The 27,103-nt window shown below is 44.7% G+C and overlaps 1 protein-coding gene across 1 annotated transcript in view; it reads right to left on the bottom strand.

Moving 5' to 3' along the window:
- Positions 1-513: 513 nt before the first annotated feature.
- The window catches only part of LOC115199113 (protein O-mannosyl-transferase TMTC2), an 89,869-nt gene continuing 63,279 nt past the window's right edge, over positions 514-27,103 (bottom strand). The window contains exons 8-12 of the mRNA XM_029761689.1: positions 24,430-24,551; positions 13,263-13,344; positions 10,310-10,424; positions 8,233-8,296; positions 514-2,023 (exon numbers count right to left, since the gene is read on the bottom strand). Coding sequence (XP_029617549.1) covers positions 1,841-2,023; positions 8,233-8,296; positions 10,310-10,424; positions 13,263-13,344; positions 24,430-24,551 — 566 coding nt within the window. The 3' untranslated portion in view covers positions 514-1,840. The remainder of the gene's footprint in view (positions 2,024-8,232; positions 8,297-10,309; positions 10,425-13,262; positions 13,345-24,429; positions 24,552-27,103) is intronic.

Here is a 27,103-nt window from a genome sequence, read left to right as displayed (position 1 = left end):
CCTCTTTTGATCTTCATCTGATTCGTCAGTAGCTCAAGTCCTGGCAGAAATTGGGATTGCCCCCAAAAAAGTAGTCATCATTAGTTTGCTTTCACATGGATTTGTATACTTTCTGTGTTCAGAGTTGCATTTGTGTGTGTGTGTCAACATATTGTCATATTTTGAAGAGCTGCATGTATACTCTCAAACTAACACACCAGAGGATGTTCTCTAAAATGGATGAGATAGGAATCATCTCTACTCAACCCGAACTCTCTCCTTTCTGTCAAGAGGTCTCCATGGAAACCAAGAGTAGGCAAGAAAAGTGTAGATAGAGAGATGTATTACTAAATTATTCACAAGATTCCCCTCCCTATGAAGTCAAAAGATTTTAACTATTTTAGACAGAATTCCAGTATCTATTGGGACCAACTCAAATGAAGACTTTGAAATGGATGTCCTTTCTATAAAATGTAGATGTGAAATGTTAAATCTCTAGACAAAATCTGATGATGCCACAATGAATTAACCCACTCAAGGTCTGAAGGTGTCTTTTTATTATGGAATACAGGGAACATAATTAACATGAATTATATAATAATGAACTGGACAAAAAGCTGTAAATCCCCCATCATTTAAACACACACAACCATCTTTAAAAAACAACAACTCTTACCATCAATTAGTAAACTCTTTCACTGATAGGAGAGCCTGGTTGACAGTAGCACACCACCTGATATCCCTAAGCGGCGACACATTGCCTTAGAACTCCACTTGTTGTTTGTATAGAATTAGATCAACCTGTGTGTGTGTGTGTGTGTGTGGGCACAGTGTTGGTGTTGACACAGACAGTAAACACAAATCAATAAGTTAATAATCTTCTGATCACATGAAATGAAATAAAACTTCTTAATTATATTACAATAAAATACATAACATGCATCAGGAAGAACTTGTCTGCTGGATATCCTGATACATGAGACAATGTACACCTTTAGCACAGTCTAAAAATACCTACTGTTGGGCGTGAATAAATGTTGTGCCTTGGATATGTTGGCATCCTTGATGGAATCATTTGTAGTTTTGTCTTATTTGACTCAAAATATGGGTTTGACTGGAAATAGTTCTTGAATTTATCACTGTCGTGATAAGCGCAGGGCAACTTTATGTGCAATCAGCATTAAACCCAGACCGTACTATCCTGTATGTAACGCAAATATTCAGACCAACTTGTTTATCGTGCACCAACAGCAAGTACAACGTTTGGCCCCCAAAGACCTCGTGACATCATCAAATGGAGTAGAATTATGACTTCTGTTCCGTAGTCACATCCTAACTCAAATTAAGTGATTCGGAATAGACACAGGTCTCGGAGGGAGAATTTTCAATTAAAGTAAATAAATTAAAATGGGCCCAGAGATACGAGTCATCACGTAACCCCTCAGCTTTCGTCTTAAGAATGTTTTTTGTTGTCTAATGAGGACTATCCCAGTCCTTGCACTGTGACCTCAGTAAGGCTGCCTCTGAGTAGCCAAGGGTTGTCATCCTTGCCGTGTTGACTTGTGTAGCTAACCTCTCCCATCCTGATGTGACTCGACTGTCCTTCGACCCAGCTCAGGTCGTCATATCGACCCTAGAAACCCTCAGGCCTCTGGTCACTAGGTTTATACGCTTCCCTTACTACCGTTCCAATGAGACTACTGATCTCAAACAGATTGGGTTGGCCTCGGTATTCATCCCTGAGGCACACCAATCCCCTGGCCACTATTTGCTCCATTCCTGGGGTTTCCCGCCTCTTTTTAGGTCCTTCACTCCTATTAAGGGGACCTCACTTGGGGCAATTTCCTGGGTCTTTGAGGATTCAAGGCCCCTGCGTGGTCCTCAGACCCTGCCTCTCCATGATGTTCCACAGCTTGCGCAGGTTGGACTGGGTGATGACGTCATCAGGCTTGAGCTGCAGAGCCCGCAGGTAGTTGGTCTCCGCCTCAGGCAGCCGCCCATTCAGGTGGAGGATGGCGCCCAGATTCATCAAGGCCGCCGGATACTGGGAGAGAGGGAGACCGAGGGAATGAGGGAGAGAGAAAAGGGACAGGGGCTTGATTAACATTTGCGTGTTACACTGTGGATTAGGTGACGCTCTGACAAAATTAAGTCTTTAGAAAGATATTGCTGTTGCTCAAAAGAATGTGGATAATGGCTGGTGGGGTCACACTCTTGTTGATGTTTGTGGTTTCCGGAGGTTTCTCAAATGCCAAGTGTTTATGTCATGCCGGGTTAACATTTATAATGATGTTAGCAAAGTCCCTAAGGAGTGGGAGGCTCTCTTCTACGATGGATCGGTCTAGATGCAGTATAGACTGTTTGTCTGGATAGTAAGGTTGTCACGGTACCAGTATCACAAAATTCAACGGTATCGTGACAAGGAAACAAAACATGAAGCCAGGGGTACAACTTTCACTGGGGACGGGGGACACGTCTCCCCCACATTCTGAAATGGCCTTTTTGTCCCCCCCCGTTTTATAATTGGAATGTGATAGAAAATAAGGCAATGATGTACTTTAGGACCATGCGGATGCCTCCAAGCAGTCGGAGTAGGCTTTTGGAGTGTTTATCCGGATAAAAAATGTTGATATAATAATTATGTCCCCCCCACTTCTAAAACTAAAGTTGCGCCCCTGCATGAAGCAGACTTAATTTCTACTGGATAGGTCTAGATGCAGTATAGCGATAAGGTAGTCTCAGACAGTACATGCCCTTGAATTCAACTCATGGCAAACTCTTTCAAATTCACCCTCCCATAAGACCTCTATTTAATGCAGATTCCTTTGAAACTGAATTAATAAAAAGTTTGGAGTACAGATTGTTTTGATGTCTGTGTTGGGCTGGACGCCATGTTGTGAAGAGTACAGAGCAGTATATTTCACATAAAGTAGAACTTGAAGATACAGTATGAAGGAAGGGTTATATGACAGAGAGGATGTTACTGGACGCAGAGATGTCTTGCATGGTACAGTATGAAATCTCATAACACAGATAGATTATATGATATTCGGCTCAATTGTACTCAGTTCCAACTTTGGTCTCTCTCCACAGAGTTAAAGAGGGTTACGCCAATATGCCTTGAAGCTCATCGTTCCATAAAAGTCTGTCTCTCCAGCCGTCAACTAAGCTCAGCTAATAGGAACAGAGCAGGTTACTCATTTTGTCTTGAGCTACAGTTCTCACCAGGAACTTATACGCTAGTCGGCGTGTGTGTGTGTGTGCATGTGTGTGCATGTGTGTGTATGAGTGTGCATGCGTGCATGTGTGTGTATGCACACGTACTTGTGTGTGACTGTTTGTGTATTAGTGAAAGTGAACACATGTACAGCGTGTGTGTTTTTAAGGGTGCTATTTAATTAAATGGCCCTTTGATGTGGCCAAGTGAAACCACCTAGTCGTAACTGAGTATGGAGCGAAGGAATCTCTAGCCTGGGCCCCGGAGCCCTGCAGTATGCCACCGCAAACACACCCAGATCCCAGTCTCACCTCTGGCTCTCCAGCACCCTCCAGACTGGACATTTTCACACGCCTGTGAACCCAACTGTGGGGTCAGGGTTGAAGGAGTTGAGATGCAACTAAAGTTTTTTGTTCCAGATAGGAGTTTACACGCCTCTTTAGGTGGTTACCTTTTACTGTGAGTTTTCTATTTGTACAAAGTTTGACTCTCTCTTGAGCATACTTGAACAACTCCAGAGACCAATAAGGCATCTGTACTGTAGCACTAACTAGTCTTTGCCCTATTCCTTTCCAGACAGGGCTTCATAAAGAACCCAGACACAACATTAAGGTCACTTGGAACCAAAACTGTCCACTGAAACCAAACTCTGCTTTGGCTGTTAACTTCCTACTCCAGGTCAGGAGACACCATGGCTCTCTATAGGCTGAGCAGACAGAGGCTGGTGGAGATAGATTAACGCCCTCTAGCATTGTAAACAGCACCCAGGGTGAAACTCAGGAGACACCCCAGACAGTCTGCATCATTACAGGGTCATCTGTTTACATGTGTACACTCACTGGAGCCAGAAACCCATGCCAGAGATTGCTCTCTCTTAAAGCTGAGACGGTGAATAATGTGGCGGGGCTGGTCAGGTCCAAACACAGCCTTTACCCAAGGATGACAGTAGCTGTTGACCTTGGTTATTTCGGGCAAGTCTGAATGATATAATTTTTTACATTTGCGTAATTTAGCAAACACTCTTATCCAGAGTGACTAACAGTAGTGAGTTCATACATTTTTTGTACTGGTCCCTCGTGGGAATCGAACCCGCAACTCTGGCATGCAAACAACATGCTCTACCAACTGAGCCACACGGGACATAGCATTGCCTCAAAATGGATATCCACAGTATAATTTTCAATCTAAATTCCATTAAATTTGGAATTTGATTTGCACTATGGAGAAAGCTAACTGAATTGAAATGAAAGTGGCCTGAACTCAACAGTGTTGCATCGCATAGTAATTCAGTAAACTCAATATTAACTGCCAAACCAGAAATTGTAACCATGTATATGGTCAACAATGATCTTTCATTGTGGCACCCTCAGAGTCTAACTGACCTCTGTTTAACCCAGCAAAAGCTGCCCACCATTTCCCCAACATACAGTATGGTCTTTCTCAGCAGGTGGTGGTTGAGCTGCCTATTACCACACTGTTATGGACATGAGCTCCACGATTCAACTCCGATATGTTTTCCATAGGCCCACTCGCTACTCGCTCTACACAGAGGAAATGTACTGAACTGATGATTGGAACAGAGACATAAGCTAACAGATTGAAATCTAAAGCTGATAATATATATGGGCATTGTCACATTAATCACACTCTATTTGAAACTACAATGTATGTACTGCGTTTAGGGATAGTAACTTTGCAGTTGTGAATAGTTTAAGGAACAGAGAAAACGTAACACAAATGCAGTCAAACCTAACGGTCCATTAGGAATTAGGACGTGAGGTAATTCTGTCCGTCATCCTCTGTTGCACTCTGAAGTTTTTCGTTTTTTCTGGAAGGCACACTCCTTTGACAAATTGTCTTTCCCAGCACGTCTGGCCACAGATGTTGAATTTTTCATGACCAGAAACCCTTTTGGATTAAGTTAATATTTGAGGACTTGACATTCGCTAAGCAGACACGCACAGCGAAATGTCAAAGACAAGAGGCTCTTTACTTCCGACAAATGATTGAGTGTAAGCCCTTGACTTGTTGGAGAGTGTAGATTAGAGGACCTTGGCCTTTCTGTGAATTACACAGAATAATAAATACAACTGTCTGACTGGGAACTGTTGTGAAGGACACCGAGACACGGACATACCGACTAACTTCTGTTACAGACTAACTGATTGTGAAGGACACCGAGACACGGACATACCGACTAACTTCTGTTACAGACTAACTGATTGTGAAGGACACCGAGACACGGACATACCGACTAACTTCTGTTACAGACTAACTGATTGTGAAGGACACCGAGACACGGACATACCGACTAACTTCTGTTACAGACTAACTGTTGTGAAAGACACCGAGACACGGACATACCGACTAACTTCTGTTACAGACTAACTGTTGTGAAAGACACCGAGACACGGACATACCGACTAACTTCTGTTACAGACTAACTGATTGTGAAGGACACCGAGACACGGACATACAGACTAACTTCTGTTACAGACTAACTGATTGTGAAACACACCGAGACATGGACATACCGACTAACTTCTGTTACAGACTAACTGATTGTGAAGGACACCGAGACACGGACATACAGACTAACTTCTGTTACAGACTAACTGATTGTGAAGGACACCGAGACATGGACATACAGACAAGATGGTTTTATAGGAAACAATTGAAAGAGTGTGTGCCAAGGACAACTGTTGCACTTACCATTTCTACAAATACTTACTGTCTGAGGATATCAACTTAAATCCCCTATGAAAACTTTCTCCAAAATGGCTGGTTAAACAAATTACACAGCCTACCCAGTCCCTCCATTGACTTCCAATTAGTTATTCACCCCCCCCCCCCCCCGTAACTATTCCCCAGGTCGCTGCTGTAAATGCGAATTTGTTCTCAGTCAACTTAACTGATAAAAATAAGCGTTAAATATGACAAAATATGAAAGACTCCAAACAGCCTCCAGCTGACTCTCCAGACTCCAAACAGCCTCCAGCTGACTCTCCAGACTCCAAACAGCCTCCAGCTGACTCTCCAGACTCCAAACAGCCTCCAGCTGACTCTCCAGACTCCAAACAACCTCCAGCTAACTCTCCAGACTCCAAACAACTCCCAGCTAACTCTCCAGACTCCAAACAGCCTCCAGCTGACTCTCCAGACTCCAAACAGCCTCCAGCTGACTCTCCAGACTCCAAACAACCTCCAGCTAACTCTCCAGGCTCCAAACAGCCTCCAGCTGACTCTCGTGACTCAAAATGGCTCATACAGTGGGGGAAAAAAGTATTTGATCCCCTGGTGATTTTGTACGTTTGCCCACTGATAAAGAAAGGATCAGTCTATAATTTTAATGGTAGGTTTATTTGAACAGTGAGAGACAGAATAACAACAAAAATATCCAGAAAAATGCATGTCAAAAATGTTATAAATTGATTTGCATTTTAATGAGGGAAATAAGTATTTGACCCCCTCTCAATCAGAAAGATTTCTGGCTCCCAGGTGTCTTTTATACAGGTAACGAGCTGAGATTAGGAGCACACTCTTAAAGGGAGTGCTCCTAACCGCAGCTTGTTACCTGTAAAAAAGACACCTGTCCACAGAAGCAATCAATCAATCAGATTCCAAACTCTCCACCATGGCCAAGACCAAAGAGCTCTCCAAGGATGTCAGGGACAAGATTGTAGACCTACACAAGGCTGGAATGGGCTACAAGACCCTCGCCAAGCAGCTTGGTGAGAAGGTGACAACATTTGGTGCGATTATTCGCAAATGGAAGAAACACAAAAGAACTGTCAATATCCCTCGGCCTGGGGCTCCATGCAAGATCTCACCTCGTGGGACTGCAATGATCATGAGAACGGCGAGGAATCAGCACAAAACTACACGGGAGGATCTTGTCAATGATCTCAAGGCAGCTGGGACCATTGTCACCAAGAAAACAATTGGTAACACACTACGCCGTGAAGGACTGAAATCTTGCAGCGCCCGCAAGGTCGCCCTGCTCAAGAATACATATACATGCCCGTCTGAAGTTTGCCAATGAACATCTGAATGATTCAGAGGACAACTGGGTGAAAGTGTTGTGGTCAGATGAGACCAAAATGGAGCTCTTTGGCATCAACTCAACTCGCCGTGTTTGGAGGAGGAGGATTGCTGCCTATGACCCCAAGAACACCATCTCCACCGTCAAACATGGAGGTGGAAACATTATGCTTTGGGGGTGTTTTTCTGCTAAGGGGACAGGACAACTTCACCGCATCATTTGACAGGGCCATGTACCATCAAATCTTGGGTGAGAACCTCCTTCCCTCAGCCAGGGCATTGAAAATGGGTTGTGGATGGGTATTCCAGCTTGACAATGACCCAAAACACAAGGCAACAAATGAGTAGCTCAAGAAGAAGCACATTAAGGTCCTGGAGTGGCCTAGCCAGTCTCCAGACCTTAATCCCATAGAAAATCTGTGGAGGGAGCTGAAGGTTCGAGTAGCCAAACGTCAGCCTCGAAACCTTAATGACTTGAAGAAGATCTGCAAAGAGGAGTGGGACAAAATCCCTCCTGAGATGTGTGCAAACCTGGTGGCCAACTACAAGAAATGTCTGACCTCTGTGATTGCCAACAACGGTTTTGCCACCAAGTACTAAGTCATCAAATACTTTTTCCCCCCACTGTAAGTCAGCGAGTGTGGGAAATGACCAGGGGAGACCTCATCTACTCTTGTCTAAAACACACGTCCTATTGACTCTATATTACCCTCTCTCTCATAGCACTCCACCACACGTCCACTCCCTTTGAAGGGACTGATTGATGCGCTGCAGAGAGAGAGAGAGAGAGAGAGAGAGAGATCTACCTTCATGTCTAACCATAGAATCACAGAGACCCAGTTCCTGCTCTCCGGTTCTAACAAACAATAGGAGGCATTGATGGAGCAGCCATGGCGGACTAGGGCTGATTGTGTGTAATGGTGGAGTGTGTGTATGTGTGTGTGTGCATGTCCATCAGTTTGAGTAAGAAAGGCTCATTGGGCCAAGGTACTCACGTCTGGTCTGAGGTATGCCGCGCGCTCATAATGCCTCTCTGCTGCCTTGTTTAGACTGGCCTGTCTGGAGAGGGAGATAGTGAAATACAGAGATGAGGGAGGGAGAGAGGCATGGCAAGAGGAGGAAGGGCAATAGAGGTCGTCATTACACATGGCTTACACAGAGTCTGACAGTATTATTGTGACATGACGGCAGAAGGAGTTCTGTATTGGATAGAGAAGCATTCTTTCATTATAACTGAATATTGCCCATAAAGTATTGAGATCCTGATGGCACTTTGATGCTGAAAAATACTCCCTCAAATGACTCTGAAACACTATGCTGCATATATTTCTGATACTAACTGCATATGTTAACGCTAATTAGATAAAGGCAGACATCTTTCCAAACATATTCATAAGGTGGATGACTCAGGGAAATATGTCTCTATTGACTTTGCATAAAGGAAAGTCTGCCTTGGGAATACTAGCTAGTAGTGCTTCATCATTCCATTCATATCAAGTTCATGCCTGACTCTTCAGATCCATTCTCCATCCATTCAACGTCTTTCATTTACTCCTTGCTCTTGTTTTTGTCAACTTTTCGAAGACGCTGGTGTTTCCCACTGCACCTGAGAGAATCTACACAATCTACAATGTTGGGAGAATCTGGAGCTTGGCTTTGAGAAATTCTTCAAAGAGAAGGAAACGCTGACACTGCGTAACAGGAAAGGACTTTGACTTTGATTTTCACGGGTCCAAACCTGGTGCTACTCTATTGGTCTCTGTCAAAAAGAGCCACAGGGTGCACAAGGATATGGCAAACCACTACTACGGTCTGGATGAAGACAAATGGTCACTGAGTTTCAGAACAACAAAGTACGTTTTCCCAGTCTAATGCTTGATGTTGACAATCATTTGGTGGCATCCAAAGTGTCAAATAGTTATTTATTTGCCGTACAGAACAGAGAGTAAGAGGTGCATTTTGACCAGCATTAATACACCCAAAGACAGGTCTGCATCAGAATGTCTCAGCACAGCCATAAGAGTGTCGTATTACAGGATTAGTTGAGTGAATATGTCATGGTGTTTTTTCCTCGATGCAGTAGGCTTATATCTAAGAGGACCAGAATATGATGATTTGTCTCTCCGTTTTTACTCTCCGCATCCAAGCAGCGCTACCCTTGCTGAGCTGTCGACTTATAACTCTCAAATCCTCCGCAGCACTACACTTTGGATGAAGGATGCTGTAGCTTCAATTACTTCTCCAGATATGTAGAGCAAAAAGGAATTAAGAGACGTCGTTTCCAATACTTCCTCGAGTTGCAGTGAGTCGAGAGGATTTGCAGTCCCCCATTTCAAACGTATAAAACGTATGTGCTGTCTGTGCTCACACTTGCCAAGCCGAATGGGAAATTCTCCCGAGGTATGCCTGGGTTTCTTTACAAGCCCTGGATTGAAACGTCACCAGCATGAATCAAAACTACGACTGCTGTTTCCATGTGTTGTATATTAACTATAAAACCAGTTGAACCATACACAAACGACTTAAAATGGACCGTTTCCATGCAAACTGCCATTATCTTATTAAACGTCAGATCTGAAGTGTCTGAGTGGGTTAGCGGGCACAATGCAATATTGATTAAGTCGTGAATGATGAAATGCCTTGGCAACCAACTCTCCATCACCGAGGAAATAACCTTCGGAGGCACCTTCTGCTATTTTCATGAATAAGACATCTGAATACATCCAACAGAAATTCTACATGCGCTGAAGACCTACCGTACTGTAAGGAAATGCAGTAGAGTATTTTCTATTATTTTACTGTAGTGAGGTTGGGCTTCCTCTCAGAGCCTGATACCTCTCTAGATTTCTTATTTATAGAGAGTTGTTCCTTCCCAATGTGCTTCTAATTCTACTTGCTCTTTGGAGTCTAGGCCGGGTTACTGCCAAGCGCCTTGTGACAACTGCGGATTTAAAAAGGGCTTTATAAACACATTTGATTGATGCTCGTTAAAGTATGATTGGAAAGCATTTGCGAAAATACCAGGCACTCTTTAAACACTGTAATAACGTTTTGATACACTGTCACACCCACCTGAGCATGTGAGCGGCACTGAAGACCACGTCAAACTCTGAGCTGTCCAGATCTGCAGCTCTCTCTGCCATCTCTGCTGCCTCCGCCGGACGAGACTGCTCCAGCAGAAACTGGCCTGTCCATCAGAGAGAGAGAAACACAGACAGAGTAAGAAAGAGAAGGAAATAGATAAAGGGGGAGGGAGAGGGAGAGGGAGAGGGAGAGGGAGAGGGAGAGGGAGAGGGAGAGCGGGACGGAGACAAAAAAAGGGAAAGAGGGACACAGTGAGACAACGAAGGGATGGAAAGTGAAAAAAGAAAGAAAGAAAGAAAGAAAGAAAGAAAGAAAGAAAGAAAGAAAGAAAGAAAGAAAGAAAGAGGAAAAATAGGAAGCAAAAAGATGGGTTCAGGCGACAGGGCAGCAAGAAGGTCAGAAAGAAGGTCAGAAAGGAGAAAGTGAGGAAACGAGGGTTTTTGTCATGCTCAGTGATTTGTGGAAGTCCAGCTGAGTCGAAGGAGTTTCATGTATGTCCCCTGGGAGCAGGACCAACTGGTTCTACCTCCACAGGAGTCTGCTGAGAAGGAATACATTACTACTATGTCTGGGACGCAGATGGTATATTATGCTGGACTGTGTAATGTGCAGATCAGTGTGTGTGTTTGTGTGTGTGCGTGTTCCAACACGTGTGCGTGTGTGTTTTTAGAATTTGTAAAAATAGTCTTCCTATGTCTCAGATGTTATACTTCATTGCGTGTCAGTCGGCAATAACCATCACCTGAATGCAGAGCGTTGCTACGGGTCACATGTAGCGTGACACATGCATGCTCCCTGCATCAGAGCATGTGTTAGTCTGGGACAATAGCAGGAAAGGAGGCTTGACCTCTCATGTCAGCTCTCGCCCTCCCTGTCCCACAGTTCAGAGAGTCTGTAAGCACATTCATACAGTCTCACCAACAACATACTGGAGTCATTCCAGTCACAGTGGAGGAGGAATGGCCGTTGTGGCCCGATTACGATAAGGTGTTGGGGGCCAGTAAAAATAAACCTTTGAAAAGAGGCTAGGAGATCGCAGAGAGAGGGCAAATGACTCTGTCCAAAGAAAGCAACGCGGCCCGCCAGGATCCAAACACAACCCCCGAGACTGAGATACACAAAGAGAGAGAGAGAGAGAGAGACAGGGAGGGAGAGAGGGAGAGACAATATGAATGGCAGCATTTACAGAAGCGCGGGCTTATAGCGTTTCTCCTCAATCAGTGAAAGGCAAGCATCCTTATCGGTGGTGGTGTAGTCCGATCCGGTTTCCTCTAAGTATGTGGAGATTAGGTCTACTGTATGTATGACCTCCTACATCCTGATTCCAAATGCAAACCAAACTTCCGCTAACTAGAGCGGCTTTTAAAGTGGCTACAGGACACATTTCTTACACTTAACAAGCAGTTATACGTGCTATGTGGGAGTACTGTAGAGTACTGTAGATAAGGTGTCTTTACCAAACTGCAAGTTCTTATGGTGGGGTCAAGCTACAATACACTGTTACTGTAGGAAGTCACTACATGGAGCAGTTTAATGGTGTGTGCGTGTATGTGTGTGTGCGTGTAGTGCTTAATTTGTAAATCGGTAGGTGCCGGAACAAGATGTGAGCACCAGAGGGGGTGACCTGGGGAGCTCTGAGGTAACGGAACGCATGAGAAAAAAAAAATCACCTTTACAATAAAGCATTGCATGCATATCATCACATTTGCATAGTGGCATACAGAAGTTGCACAAATGGGGAACATTTTAATAGCCAAGGGTCCGGAAAAAATATGTCCTTTTATAAACGCATTTCATGCAATTCTATGTCATTTTACATGACTGGAGACTTTGGCTGAATATTTTTTAATGCGGCACAAATGATCGAAATGACAGGCTACTTTGACTCTGACAAACTGTGAATCTGAGATAAATAAAAACGACTTTATGTTGAATCCATCAATAGCCTAGGCCTAGGTGTGTGGAGACACATATTATAGGCTATAATATGAGGAGGACACTAGTCCTAAAAATGCTTTCCAGTGTCACTGACTGACCCAATGATGTGCAGCTCTCTCACCAGTGATAGCCGATGTGTTCGTACCAAAAGCCTATATATCTCTCTTGCTTTACTTTGTAAAACAATATTTGGAAGTTAATGAAATATTTTGTTAGCCTACAGCAGACAGATTAGAGTCCTCTCTTTTCAGCAGGAGACATTTTCTTTCCAACTTGTGTTTTCCCGCGATTGTATTTGAAATATAGTGAAAGGCCTGTCTTGTCTGCATGCTGTTCACTGACAGGTTTGCCGTGTTCCGGACTGTAGGCTATGCCTTGTTATTGGGCTACACACAATCCACAGCTTGGCACATTTTTAAAGGCACTATTGATCCTCTGTGACTAAAATATAGTCATTTTCATGGTGTTGTAGGCTATTCTGAATGACTTCAATTCTTTCTGAACAGACAGCAGTAATTCTATAACTTTGGCAAATGTATTTCAATGTATCAGTGGTGCTGCAGCTCCTCCAGAACCCTTCGCCTGGCTATGATTCTAAGGAAATAAAATATGAAGTGCAACGCTGGAGAGATGAGAGTTGCAGACTCATGTCTATCAGAGCAGAGAGGGATCATAGAAAGTGAATCTCATTCTAGTTCTGTGAGAGATACAGGCACACATCTCACACAGCCACGAGTTGGTCTCAACCATAGGATACAATGATGCACAATCCATACTGTAAATTCAGACCGGCGCAACCCGAATCAACTATTAGAATATCAGGCAGTAGAATTAACGAAGAGGCAACTCGAATTAACTCAAATTTGTACATTGCAAAAAGTACATTTTTCATGCCATGAGAGGTACCGGATCCAGCCAAATAGCTTCCAGAACGAATCAGTCCAAAACGGAGAGGTCAAATTAAGCAATGTGCGCAGTACTTCATATGAGTTCTGGTACATACCATAATGCATGTAGCAGTTTCCTTTGGAAGGGTCCAGCTGGATGGCTCTTCGATAGTAACCCTCTGCCTCAGTCTTCTGCCCCTAGGAGACAAAACAGGAACGTTTGATTAGCTACTGTAGATCAGTTACAAGTCGTCCTCAGTCATTAATTGCGATTTAGCTGATGTTCGAGCTCTCGCAGTCGTTCCTGTTTCTGGCACGGGCGTAATTGTGCGGCTGCAATTAGATTTACTCAAAACTCAAAACAGACGTGAGTTGCCATATGGTAGAAGACTGAATATGCAAGAGAAACCAGAAACCACCCACTCTCCTCGTAAATGAGATTTAGCAAATATTTCACAGTCGAAATGTGGACGGGGAAATCAGCAGTAAATTTGAGCAACCGTTCCATATGCCCCTGATGTGCCAGGTTGTTTCAAACAATCACCATATCCTGTAGGGCAACAACAATCCTCTGAGTTTACTCTGCATCTGCTATGGATTATTTTCCTACGCTTTCATGCATGAGTTGACACGTGGTAGCGGGGCCTCAACTGTAAACCAGGAAACTGTACTCCACAGAGAACGCTTCAAACCCCCTTTTCCCCCAGCAGCAGTGTGTGTGTGTCACACTATCACTTTTTCTCAGTCAGAGAGTGTGTATCGCACTATAGCCTCGCGACAAACTGAAAGCGATACCGCTGCCTCTGTGTGTACGCCCCCCCGCATTGTACCCGCTTCAGCACTGATTGCTTCCATATTGGCTATGGATTTGCCATTCTACATAGAATAAGTGGACTATTAACTATTTCTCATGCACACGTTCGCTCTAAATGAAAGAAGAAGACAACTAATTGTCCAGATGACTTTATGTCATATTTTCCCTGGCTCCTTTCCCAGCCGCAGTGTCAGAAGGTGGACTGTTAAACACAATACTGTGGTCCTTCAGTGGACTGGGCTGTGTTGCATTTGGAGGATTGCGAGAGGTGCGTAACGTTAAATGTATATGAACGCTAGGTTTGTCACACCCTGATCTGTTTCACCTGTCTTTGTGCTTGTCGCCACCCATCTCTTCCCATTATCCCCTGTGTATTTATACCTGTGTTCTCTGTTTGTCTGTTGCCAGTTCATCTTGTCTTGTCAGGTCTCACCAGCGTCTTTTCCCATTTCATTGCTCTCTCTAGTTCTGTTTCCTAGTTTCCCCGGTTCTGACCATTCTGCCTGCCCTGACCCCTAGCCTGCCTGACGTTCTGTACCTGCCTGACTGACCCGTTTACGAACCTCTGCCTGTCCTGACCCCGAGCCTGCCTGCTGTTCTGTACCTTATTGACTCTGCCCTGGATTACAGACCTCTGCCTGCCTTTGACCTGTCTTTTGCCTGCCCCCTGTTTGGGTCAATAAACATCTGTGACTCTAGCTGTCTGCATCTGGGTCTTATCCTGAGTTCTTGATAAGGTTGTTTTTTATTCCTCTGACCCTCTTATCTAGCGTATTCGAACCTGTCTTGGGAGGGAGTAGCCGGCCTCAGAGGGCTTTAGCGGGTAGCGTTAGCGCCAACTCTGAGTGTAGCCAGCCACAGAGGGCTTTAGCGGGTAGCGTTAGCGCCAACTCCGAGTGTAGCCAGCCACAGAGGGCTTTAGCGGGTAGCGTTAGCGCCAACTCCGTGTGTAGCCAGCCACAGAGGGCTTTAGCGGTTAGCGTTAGCGCCGGCTCCGAGTGTAGCCATCCACAGAGGGCTTTAGCGGTTAGCGTTAGCGCCGGCTCCGAGTGTAGCTAGCCACAGAGGGTTTTAGCGGTTAGCGTTAGCGCCGGCTCCGAGTGCAGCCAGCCACAGAGCTCGTAAATAACATCAGCGCCGACAACAGGAGAGAGGCCCTCCAACAGAGAGCGGTGCCTAGCTCTTGGTAGGATACATCAGGACTCTGCACTGCACTGTGTAATCATCCGCCTGATGACAACACCTGTGATGTATGTCCAAGGGAGATAATCTGAGACAGGAACTGGGGGTTACCGGGCGGAATAGGACTCTTCTGGTCATGTCTGGTTGTGTCCTTAAGAAAGGCCCTGGTCAAAAGTAGTGCACTATATCAGGATTATGGTGGCATTTCCGACGCAGACTCAGTCTAGACTCTAACCTGGTTACTGTGAACAAAGAGTTCAAAGCCAAACTGAACAAAGAACAAACCACAAATCTATACAACCTCACTAACCCCATTAAAGTACATGACTCTTTACGAATGAAACAGTGAAGTCATGTACTGTAGTACACGTCAGCGTGAGGCGGGACTTGAGTTGACACTTTGACCCTTTCCCCGAGTCGGTTGACTCCTTGTGAGCCAGCTGTATTATCAATACGTAGGTCTGCCGTGGCAAGACGGCCCAAAATCTCTCCCTGATTGAGTGATTAAATAAGGAAGCGGAGTAATTGCATTAAGTCCTGTCCGGCAGCCCATTGTCCTGGCTCTGGTCGTGTCCTAATCTCCTGTTGTTGAAGGGCTCTGTTATGAGGGGCCACTCGTGGCTCAGGGCCCCGGATGTAGGGACCCGGGGGACCCAGCAGATATCCAGCTGTGCTGGGGTGACTCGGGTCTGAACCCGGGGAGACTGGGGGTGGGAGTTTGGGGGAATGGAACTCAAAATCAGATTAGGAAAAGGGGAAATTAGTGAGTTTGGGAGCGAGACCCTTCCTCAGCCCAGACCGGACCCCTAGGGGTGCAGCTGTAATTCCTCCGATATCAGTGAGGAGGATAGAAGGAGAGATGGGATGGATGATGTGGTACGCTGAAGAGCAAAACCTCCTGTAGAGTCCTAGTACCTCAGTTACCTCAGGCTGTGGAAGGAGAAGAACAGAAGGTCAAACTCCTCACAAGGGCTCAGCAGGACTGGTTCAGTGGGTTCTAACAGGGTTCCTCTCCATAAAGTCCTCCTAACTAACCCAAGTCAGCTGTGAACACATGTTGTCACGCACGTTTTTTCTCTCCCCAAAACACTGTGGGAGTGAATGAGAGAGGTGGATGGAAGGAGGCTGGGGGGCAGAGTGCACCTCAGAACAAACAGCCAAACCTGTAGGGGAGAATTCTGGGAAGGAAATACTGGACCCAGCAGGCCTAGCTGGAGCGCTTCATAACACCACACACATTTAATAATGTCACACACACACACACACACACACACACACACACACACACACACACACACACACACACACACACACACACACACACATACCCACCCTATGGCTGTGACCTTGAGACAATCACACACCCAGCGGAGAGCCTGATCGTTTGACAGGTCTGTTTTTTTTACAAGCTTGTACCCTAAGACAATAATTATTCCTCAATCCATTGTCTCCTTGGTTGTCGTATCAACAAAGTTTATAGTGGCAGAAGTTTGTCCCTCTGCTATTTTATCTCAAATATCTAAAAAAAACTGCAATTAGTCCAGTCCTTCTCAAATAGTGGGGCGCGCCCCCCTGGGGGGGCTCGGAGCGATGCCAGGGGTGGCGAGTGTGACCCCGGGGAACATGCTTTTTCTTGCCGCGGGGAGTATTTTATTTTTTTAACCGAACAAGAGCACACAGCACAGAGCAGGAGATATGAAGTGCAGATAACAAACCCTTAAGAGACACCATGGAAAAAGATTTAACAGGGATGAAAAGAAAGGCGGAGAGAGACGGAGATAATGAGACAAACGTAAGTCTCCCGAAAGCTAAGACGAGGAAATATGACGACGCGTATGTAGCGCTTGGCTTCACTGTGACTACGGTGGGAGACGAGGAAAGACCGGTATGTTTACTGTGTGTAAAAATGTTGGCAGCGGACAGCATGAAGCCAAATAAATTAAGGCGTCACTTAAAGACATTACACCCCAATCACACTGATAAGCCGCTTGAGTTTTTTCAGCGAAAACGTGCCGAATATTGTCAACAATCGTCCCGCTTTGTGAATGCTTCTTCAGTAAACCAGCGAGCACTGTTAGCATCATATAAGGTGGCGTACCAAATTGCTCAGTGCAAAAAACCCCACTCCATAGCAGAGGAGCTGATACTGCCTGCAGCATTAGACATGGTCTCTGTCATGCTGGATGACGCAAGTGCTGCAAAAATAAAAACTATCCCTCTGTCCAATGACACTGTCGCCAGACGTATAAATGACATTGCTAACGATCTTAAAGAACAGCTGGTAGATAAACTCAAAGACAAATGTTTTGCCTTACAGTTCGATGAAGCAACTGACAGCAACAAAGACTGTTTATCGCTTATGTACGTTTTGCCATGACAAACTCCCTGTGTGAGGATCTACTTTTTGTAAATATGTCAGAGACAGAGCCACAGCTGAAGAGCTATTCAAAATGCTGGACTGCTTCCTGACTGAGAATGGGCTAAAGTGGGAGAACTGCATTGGTGTTTGCAGTGATGGTGCACAGACCATGGCAGGGATGAGAAAAGGACTTCGGGCACTCATCAAGAAGGCCTCACCTAATGCTGAGTGGACACACTGTGTTATACACAGAGAAGCACTGGCATCAAGGCACCTTTCCTCTGAATTAAGTGAGGTTATGACTGACATTGTAGGTGTAGTCAATTTTATAAAGACCAGACCACTAAAAACAAGAGTCTTCTCTGCTATCTGTGAGGAGATGGGAGCTGAACATCAAGCTGTGCTGTTTCACAGTGAAGCAAGGTGGCTGTCACGAGGAAAAGTCTTGTCCCGAGTTTTTGAGCTCAAAGAGCAGATAAGAATGTTTTTGGAGCAGGAGCACAAGTATGACATCACAGAAAAATGTAGTGATGAGAACTTCCTGGCAAAACTGGCCTACCTGAGTGACATATTTGGAAAGCTAAATGAACTAAATCTACAGCTTCAAGGGAAAGATAAACACCTCCCTCAGGTCACAGACAAGATCTGCTCTTTCACTCGAAAGCTTGCAATGTGGGGCAGGCGACTTGATGAAGGAAATACTGATTCATTCCAGAACCTGCATGAATTTGTTGACACTACTGACTATGATGCCACCTCAGTGATTCCATATATTAAGGAGCATATTTCATCACTGATGGGATTCTTTAAAAAGTACTTCCCTGAAAACAGTTCCCAATATAACTGGGTGAGAGATCCTTTCAATGCACCAGCTCCAACTGGTTTCAGCTCTGCAGAGGAGGACCAGTTCATTGATATGACGTCTGACTCCACATTCAGACTGAGGTTCACATCACAGACACTGAGTGAATTCTGGCTGAGTGTAGAGAAGCAGTATCCACTCTTAGGGCATAGGGCCATGGGCATTCTTCTTCCTTTTGCAACATCTTATCTTTGTGAGACTGGCTTCTCTGCTGTTGCTGCACTGAAGACCAAGTACAGGTCCCAGCTAAACATTGAGCAGGAGCTGAGAGTTGCAGTATCATGCTTCAAACCCCGCTTCGAAAAGCTGTGCTCTGCAAAACGTGCTCAATGTAGCCATTAATCCTGACTTCCTCATTTTGATAAAAAAAAAAATCAGCACAATTGTTTTATTCATTTTTGTTTTATAGGTCAAAATGTTTAATATATTGTGCTCCTGAGTTAATGTTGCTATCAATTTGAATTTATTATTATTTATTGATTATATTTTATTTTATTTTTCAGTATCAAATGGTCAAAAAATGTTTACAGTTTAAATAAGGGTTGAATTTTTTTTTAAATTTCAGGCAAATTGATGCACTTGAAGTCTTTTCTGTTACAAACTAAAAAAAACAATGTTAATAAAGTTATTCTTTGTTGTAAGTTGATCTATATTTCTTTCTTTTTTCTTTTTTCTTTTTCTTTAATGTTAATAAGGATACAATGTTATGCAGAGGAGTACTTATAACAATTTTATAGACAAATGATACTATTTACAGTCGCGGCGGAGAGTTGGGGGGCGCGAAATGTTTACTTCTTCCTAGGGGGGGGCGTAACAGAAAATAATTGAGAAGCACTGAATTAGTCTAACATAAAAAACCCATCTTGCATTTGCATACCATTATTCTACGTGTCTTTTTCCTTTAGGCCACCAAAGACAAAAGCATGAATTTACCCATCAAGGTTCAATAACAACTCCAACATGCAGCTCAGTCTTGATCTATCAACTCCCAGGCTTTCTACAATGATCACCACTCCTCTGGCCCAGACAGGGAAATCAATGGGATGAACTGGCCGGGCCCAAACTCACTCACTATTCATCAGCCCTCGTGCCTAGGTCTAATTATACGTAACCAGTGTGATTATTACCAAGATGAAAGTTTGCTTTGCTTCATCACGCTTTGTGTGAGCCAAAGCCTATTTGAGAATGTGTGGACAGTCAGGAAGGACACTGGAGGACAAAGAGTGAAATGAATGGATTAGAATAGAGGCAGGTTGTAGTTACATTGATGGTAATGGCAATGATGTTAGAGGTCATTTCCAGTACAGCTGTAGAACGTTTTTCTATCTGTTAACTAACTTCATGAATGGTCTTAAAAGTGTTAAAAGTGTTGTAGTCTAGTTGTTAACAATACCTACATTATGAACACCTGCTCTTTCCATGACATAGACTGACCAGGTGAATCCAGGTGAAAGCTATGATCCCTTATTGATGTCACTTGTTAAATCCACTTCAAATCAGTGTAGATCAAGGTGAGGAGACAGGTTAAAGAAGGATTTTTAAGCCTTCATTGTGGAATGCATCCCTGTGGAATGCTTTCGACATCTTCTAGAGTCCATGTCCCAATGAATTTAGGCTGTTCTGAGGGCAATAGGGGGTGCAGATAAATATTAGGAAAATGTTCTTAATGTTTGGTATACTCAGTGCATATAGGCTATATTATATATTATATAGCCCTATTGGTTAACAAGGTCGTGTGAAGATGAGCTTCCTATTGGACAAGTTCAAGTCCATTTCATTCCATTTTGGGTGAGTCTTGTTGTTGCTTTGTATTTTAAGAAACTGAGTGTTTGCCGACCAAAGATTCTGATGCTTCTGCGCATGTGTGAATGATGTTCTGATCATGTGTATATTTTCTACTTTATGCGTAGAGAACAGGCTACTGAGGTGAATGGTGCTTGTTTAATAAAGTTAGATCAACGTCTGCAAGATCACATAATGTAGTATTCTACATAACAGAACCGGATATAACAGCATAGTATAATGTTACTGTAAGACACCACTGCACTTTTCTCTCATGTGGCCAAAAGCGTGCCACCAGGCAAAATACACAGGTAGTCTATGTGACAGTTTATTAACACCATCTGTTCTAACATTCACTCACTGTACATTGTCCAAAACAACGCTGTAGGCTCCTTGGAGACAACACCGTAGGCTACTTGGAGACAACACCGTGGGCGACTTGGAGACAACACCGTGGGCGACTTGGAGACAACACCGTGGGCTACTTGGAGACAACACCGTGGGCTACTTGGAGACAACACCGTGGGCTACTTGGAGACAACACCGTGGGCTACTTGGAGACAACACCGTAGGCTACTTGGAGACAACACCGTAGGCTACTTGGAGACAACACCGTGGGCTACTTGGAGACAACACAGTGGGCTACTTGGAGATAACACCGTGGGCTACTCGGAGATAACACCGTGGGCGACTCGGAGACAACACCGTGGGCGACTCGGAGACAACACCGTGGGCTACTCGGAGACAACACCGTGGGCGACTCGGAGACAACACCGTGGGCGACTCGGAGACAACACCGTGGGCGACTCGGAGACAACACCGTGGGCTACTTGGAGACAACACCGTAGGCTACTTGGAGACAACACCGTAGGCTACTTGGAGACAACACCGTGGGCTACTTGGAGACAACACAGTGGGCTACTTGGAGATAACACCGTGGGCTACTCGGAGACAACACCGTGGGCGACTCGGAGACAACACCGTGGGCTACTCGGAGACAACACCGTGGGCGACTCGGAGACAACACCGTGGGCGACTCGGAGACAACACCGTGGGCGACTCGGAGACAACACCGTGGGCGACTCGGAGACAACACCGTGGGCTCCTTGGAGACAACACCGTGGGCTACTCGGAGACAACACCGTGGGCTACTTGGAGACAACACTGTAGGCTACTTGGAGAAACACTGTATAACTCAACAAGATCTAAATGCATATCAAAATAAAAATGATCATGATCCAATGGTTGGTATGCAGATGCTGCATGTTTCACTGGTAAAACTTGAAGAATGATTCTTCACGATTGAATGTGGTGGTGTTTTTGTCTTACAGTAACGTTATACTGTTATGTCCGGTTCTGTTATGTAGAATACTACATTTTGTGATCTTGCAGACATTGACTCAGCGTTGATCTAACTTTATTAAACAAGCACTATTCACCTGAGTAGCCTGTCCTCTACACATAAAGTAGAAATATACAAATGTGCAGAACATCATCCGTAGAAGCTTTGAGATCATTAGTTGGCGACTAACTTTCCCAAAAAAGTCCAACCCGCAGCCACGGCTGTATACACAGAATCTCACAACGCGGTCACCATGCAAACCATTCTAAGGCGTGGCATCATTCTGAGAACTCACACTGCCTACCTGCTCGACTAGTTTTGGCTTGGTGAGAGCGTGTGTGCCTGTGTGGTTTAAGCGAGCAGCATTTCGTTTAGAACTGAGAGAAGAAGTTAAGGGCTATTCTGAGGCAGTTCACAAGGAACAGGTAAGAGTTGGATTGCCACTTCCATCAAACAGCAGTGGTCTTGTATCCGTTGTGCTGTGGCTACTGTAATCAGCGGTTAACACTGAAGAGGCCTTTCTTAGAGGCAATCTGCGATTACTAAATCTATTTTGGGATTTTAAATTAAAGAATATAACTTACTGTATAAATGCCTCATGAGCTTAGTTCAACTGTCATACCCCATCAGAACCCAAAATATAAGCTTGTTTTGCTCCAATGTTTGTAAACAATGTAATTGTTAACAAACATTGTATAGCCTCAACACATGGTTAAAACTATAATTTTGATATAATGGATGGCCAGTCCTTGCATCAACAGCTCTGTCTATGAATTTTAAAGTGGTTACAGCCACTCCCTTTACCAAAACAGTGGTGGATCGACTGATGTGTTATTGTTTGAACCGCAGATTGCCCCTTTAAAGGGATAGCCCACTCCCCATGTAAACTGGACCTACAGGACTTCCCACTCATCTCTGTAGATTGAGACAGACATTCGACAGTCATTCTCCTTCTAACAGGTTCACCATGGAGAGAAAACGCCTAATTGCTCTTTCCACTTGTTGCTTCCCCTGGCTTTGGTCTCTGCAGATCCGCCAACTCTCAACTCTATAAGTAACTTCAGGAACTTTGAATTTGGCCACAGCTTCCCACGCCTTGGCCTGATGCTACTCCACCATTTTGCTAACAATGTCCTCATTGGCAAAAACAACACCAACAGCAACAGCCTAATCACACCACTCTTTGTGCCATCAAGGGGAGACTGGGGGCTTCCAGTGGTACGATAACGCTAAACAGGTGCTTCCATCCCTGGAGGAACAGGCTTAATACACGGTAGGGAATCTCAACACACAGACAGTCTCCACGAGGGCTTGGCACCTACCTCCTTACGTCACTCAAAGCTATTACCTCATGCCCTGGTCCGTAGAGAACAATAGGGACAGAATCATCCTCAAAATGCAGGGGAATGTGGTGGAGGCAGTCTACATAACACAGCACTACCCACAAGACGACCCCTGCAGCAAGCAGTATGACCCTGATAACACCTTCCTCCAAAGTGTCAACCTCCTGAGAGAAATCCAGAGCCTATCTAACAACTGGGGGGACAGTGTGTCTGTGTTTCTGTATCCTGCCGGCTACAATACACACTCCAGATCCTTCTCAGAGACATACTCCATGAGGGAATTCACTAACCAGATGTGTGGAGGTAAATGTGCAAATACTCAAAATACTCAGGTTGCTAACCACATGGAGTGCCTTGACATCAAGCTGGAGGTGAGATCAACTGAAACCTGGAACAACGGGTACGCCAGAATTAGATGGGCAAACGTCCCAAGGAGTCTGCTGGGTGTGGGGATGATGGTAGCCCTCTACGCGGACAATAAAATGACCTCTTTTAGCCCCCTTGGTACATGCAGTTACGGAAGCTTCGACACCAATGTATACCTAAACCCCAGCCAAAGATGGCCACGCCTGCGCTCGCCTGTTCATCAAGAAGACCTTCACTGATTGGAAGAACAAACTATTACACCTGGGTAGGATTCTACTCCTCTAACAAAATTATGACACTTGGCAGTGGGCTGTTTTGTTCACTAAACAGGTGGACAACGACACAGACCCAGATATCTACACCTACAGGCATGACATGTCCATCTCGCCCGGGTTCGAAGTTCGATTCTTCAATAAAATAACCTTTTCTGAAAAGTATGTCCTCGAGGTACGCACTGCCCCATGGGAATCTTAATGCTGTCCAACCATAATTTTCTCTCCATTATCTCAACATTATATTATACAAGGATCATTCTCATAGAGGCAGATATAGAAGAGGGTCAAGGTGCTATTGAACCAAACATTTCCAATGCTATGGGGGTCACACAGAGCATCTGGTTCCTCTCATTTGGATTGTAATCATATGGTTTCCATGGCAACGTAACAGTTCTGAATTCTACTTTGAAAGTATTCTGACGTAAGTAGGAACTAGCGTCAAACGCCTCAGACCCTGTAACCGGTCACATATATTTCAATGCATATCTGAAACGTGTCAAAACTGCACGATTCTGCACAGAATGACTGGCAGAAATTCATTCAAAGGAATGCAAATCTTCTTTTCTACACATCAGATCATACACAATATTACCTGATGCTCTTCCTTGAGTTGTCCTGAACTTTCCACTTTGTTATGAAAATGCAAATTATTACTCCTTTCCCATATTTAAGCTATTTTACATATTTTCTTATTATGAACATAGATATTTTGTTTGTATCTGTACTAGAATGGTAAAAAAAAAGACATCAAATGAAACAGAAATGTCTGTATTGGTTGATATTGCAAAGAAATATCAGATATCCCAGAATATTCACATCAGTGCATCTCGAGTTTCTGTGTTGTCTTTTGTCGTGTTCTGTTGTAAAAAATGTAATAAAAATGCACTTTTACGCAGCTGTAATCAATGAATGTGAGGAATTGTCTGGCCTTGAAGAAGTTGGTAGAGGAGGGACTTACAATGATGGACAGGAGTTTCCCATAGGTCAGATGTGCGGGGATGTGGTCTGGCTTGGCCCTGAGCGACTCTCTGTACCAGTGGCCCGCCTCCTCCAGCCTATTCAGCCTCATGTAGGCCTCTCCTGTTAGGGGTCAAAGGTCACAGGTCATGGGCGATACGGCCTCTCCTACTGTATGGGGGGGGGGGTCAACATTCAGAGGTCAGAGGAAAGGGGTCGTAGAGAGACCCATGACCTCAATGCTTTCTCTGACACTTTATACTAAGAGGAAGACTCGTATCAAAGATGTTGTAGTATGATGGGTTCTGTGACTTTCCTTTCTATCTATCTAGCGCATTGGTCACCAACCGGTCGATCGTGATCCAAGGTATTCCTAGTCGATCACCAAACATTTCTGTACAAAACCCAACGATAAAGCCTTGTGTTCCTATTTATTTTATTTGTTTTCGCGCTGTTGGTGCACTTGATTCAGCAGTCCTAGCCTCAGGAAGGAAAAGTGTTCCCATTTTGAACCATTTCATGTGTGTGAATGTAGAACTCTGCCTACCCGGCAAGCGTAGAGAGCAAATCAAGTGCACCTATAGGCCTACCGTTGGCCAATCAAATACCTCAGAGGTGATACTGTGAAATTTCAAATCTTTTAAAACCATGACTAGAGAGAGAGCAAAGAGCTGCTGTTTTTATGAGTAAGTTCATGTTTGTTGTTACTCAGCACTGCCAACACTTTGTTCAACACTTTCATAAGCCATAAAATATGTTCTCCCTACTTCCACTCAGGCTAAAACCAGCACTGCAGCTGCAATTAATGATTATAGCAATGTGTTTCTATGACTTTGCGTTGTTATTAGCTGCTTGTGTCTTTTTTAATATCGAGGTATATTTCACATTCTCTGGTCATAGGAGTAACAACATGAATTGGTGCACAGGGCAAAAAATGATGCAGTGCGACTTAAGTTTCCCCATCAGCTGGAAGACTGTCCCCTTTTCTCAGAGGGAGGGAGAGCGGAGGGACAGTGAGTCGGGTGAGAGCAGACTCACCACTACCTTCCATGCAACCAAGAGAGTATTTACACAACACAATGTAAAAACTGCTGGTTGCATGGAAGCTACCTCCCCGCTGCTCTCTCCCTGCCTGTGACTTCTGATATGAATGATGGCATGTTCCAGTGCTTCCCAGTGTCTGATGAATAGAGTTCTATAATAGATCTCCAACAGGTGCACGGCTGATAACAAGGCAGATGGAGCCCGACCCACTTCCAGCCCTCCATTCCTAAAAACACTCGTCATTCCACCAATAAAAAATAAATACGCCTCCGTTAAATTAAACCCCTGACCCCAATTTCAGTTGGAACGTGACCAGTTTCTCTCGGAGAACGTCTCTGTTCTCCAAGCCGTGAGAATCCCAGATCTGATCCCAGCGCAGCGGCGCCGATCCCCGGGGCCCAGATGACAGCCCCCCTCTCACCTGAACAAACACTCTCCCTCTTCTCAGGCCCCCACCACGCGTCATCCCAAGAATGTTGCCGACACGGCACAGCAATCTCAACCATGCAATCAGGAAGGGCTTCTAATAATGTTTTTTGGGGGGGAACTGAAGACCATAAGCAGGTTGTTCTACTACCACCAGAATGAGTCATTCTAAACACATCTTCCTCAATTACATGAATCAAAGATGAGGAGAATTATCATATGTGATGGGAATTAAGGATATTTGGATGATTTAAAGTCGTCTCCCTGTGCCAAGTCTTCCCCGTCACGCGGTGAAGCTGTTGCCACTACCAAGTCAAAAGCCTGACATGGCTCCAGATATAGACTGTCAAACTAAATCTACCTCAGCGCACAAATTAGTTTGCTTCCCCATGAACAGAATACCAGAGATACCTGTCAACTCCATTTCAATTCCTGACTGTCAGCCCTGCAGAACACTGTGCTAGACAGGGATCTAGGGTAGAGTGATCTAGGGTAGAGTGATGGTAGAGTGGAGAGTGATCCAGGGTAGAGTGATGGTAGAGTGGAGAGTGATCTAGGGTAGAGTGATGGTAGAGTGGAGAGTGATCCAGGGTAGAGTGATGGTAGAGTGGAGAGTGATCTAGGGTAGAGTGACGGTATAGTGGAGAGTGATGGTAGAGAGGAGAGTGATCTAGAGTAGAGTGATGGTAGAGTGGAGAGTGATCTAGGGTAGAGTGATGGTAGAGTGGAGAGTGATCTAGGGTAGAGTGATGGTAGAGAGGAGAGTGATCTAGGGTAGAGTGATGGTAGAGAGGAGAGTGATCTAGGGTAGAGTGATGGTAGAGTGGAGAGTTATGGTAGAGAGGAGAGTGAGCTAGGGTAGAGTGATGGTAGAGTGGAGAGTGATCTAGGGTAGAGTGACGGTATAGTGGAGAGTGATGGTAGAGAGGAGAGTGATCTAGGGTAGAGTGATGGTAGAGAGGAGAGTGATCTAGGGTAGAGTGATGGTAGAGAGGAGAGTGATCTAGGGTAGAGTGATGGTAGAGTGGAGAGTTATGGTAGAGAGGAGAGTGAGCTAGGGTAGAGTGATGGTAGAGTGGAGAGTGATCCAGGGTAGAGTGATGGTAGAGAGGAGAGTGATCCAGGGTAGAGTGATGGTAGAGTGGAGAGTGATCCAGGGTAGAGTGATGGTAGAGTGGAGAGCAATCCAGGGTAGAGTGATGGTA

This window comes from Salmo trutta, chromosome 8 (assembly GCF_901001165.1).
Source record: "Salmo trutta chromosome 8, fSalTru1.1, whole genome shotgun sequence".
In the NCBI taxonomy this organism is placed as follows: Eukaryota; Metazoa; Chordata; class Actinopteri; order Salmoniformes; family Salmonidae; genus Salmo; species Salmo trutta.
This window is presented reverse-complemented; position numbering and strand designations above follow the sequence as displayed.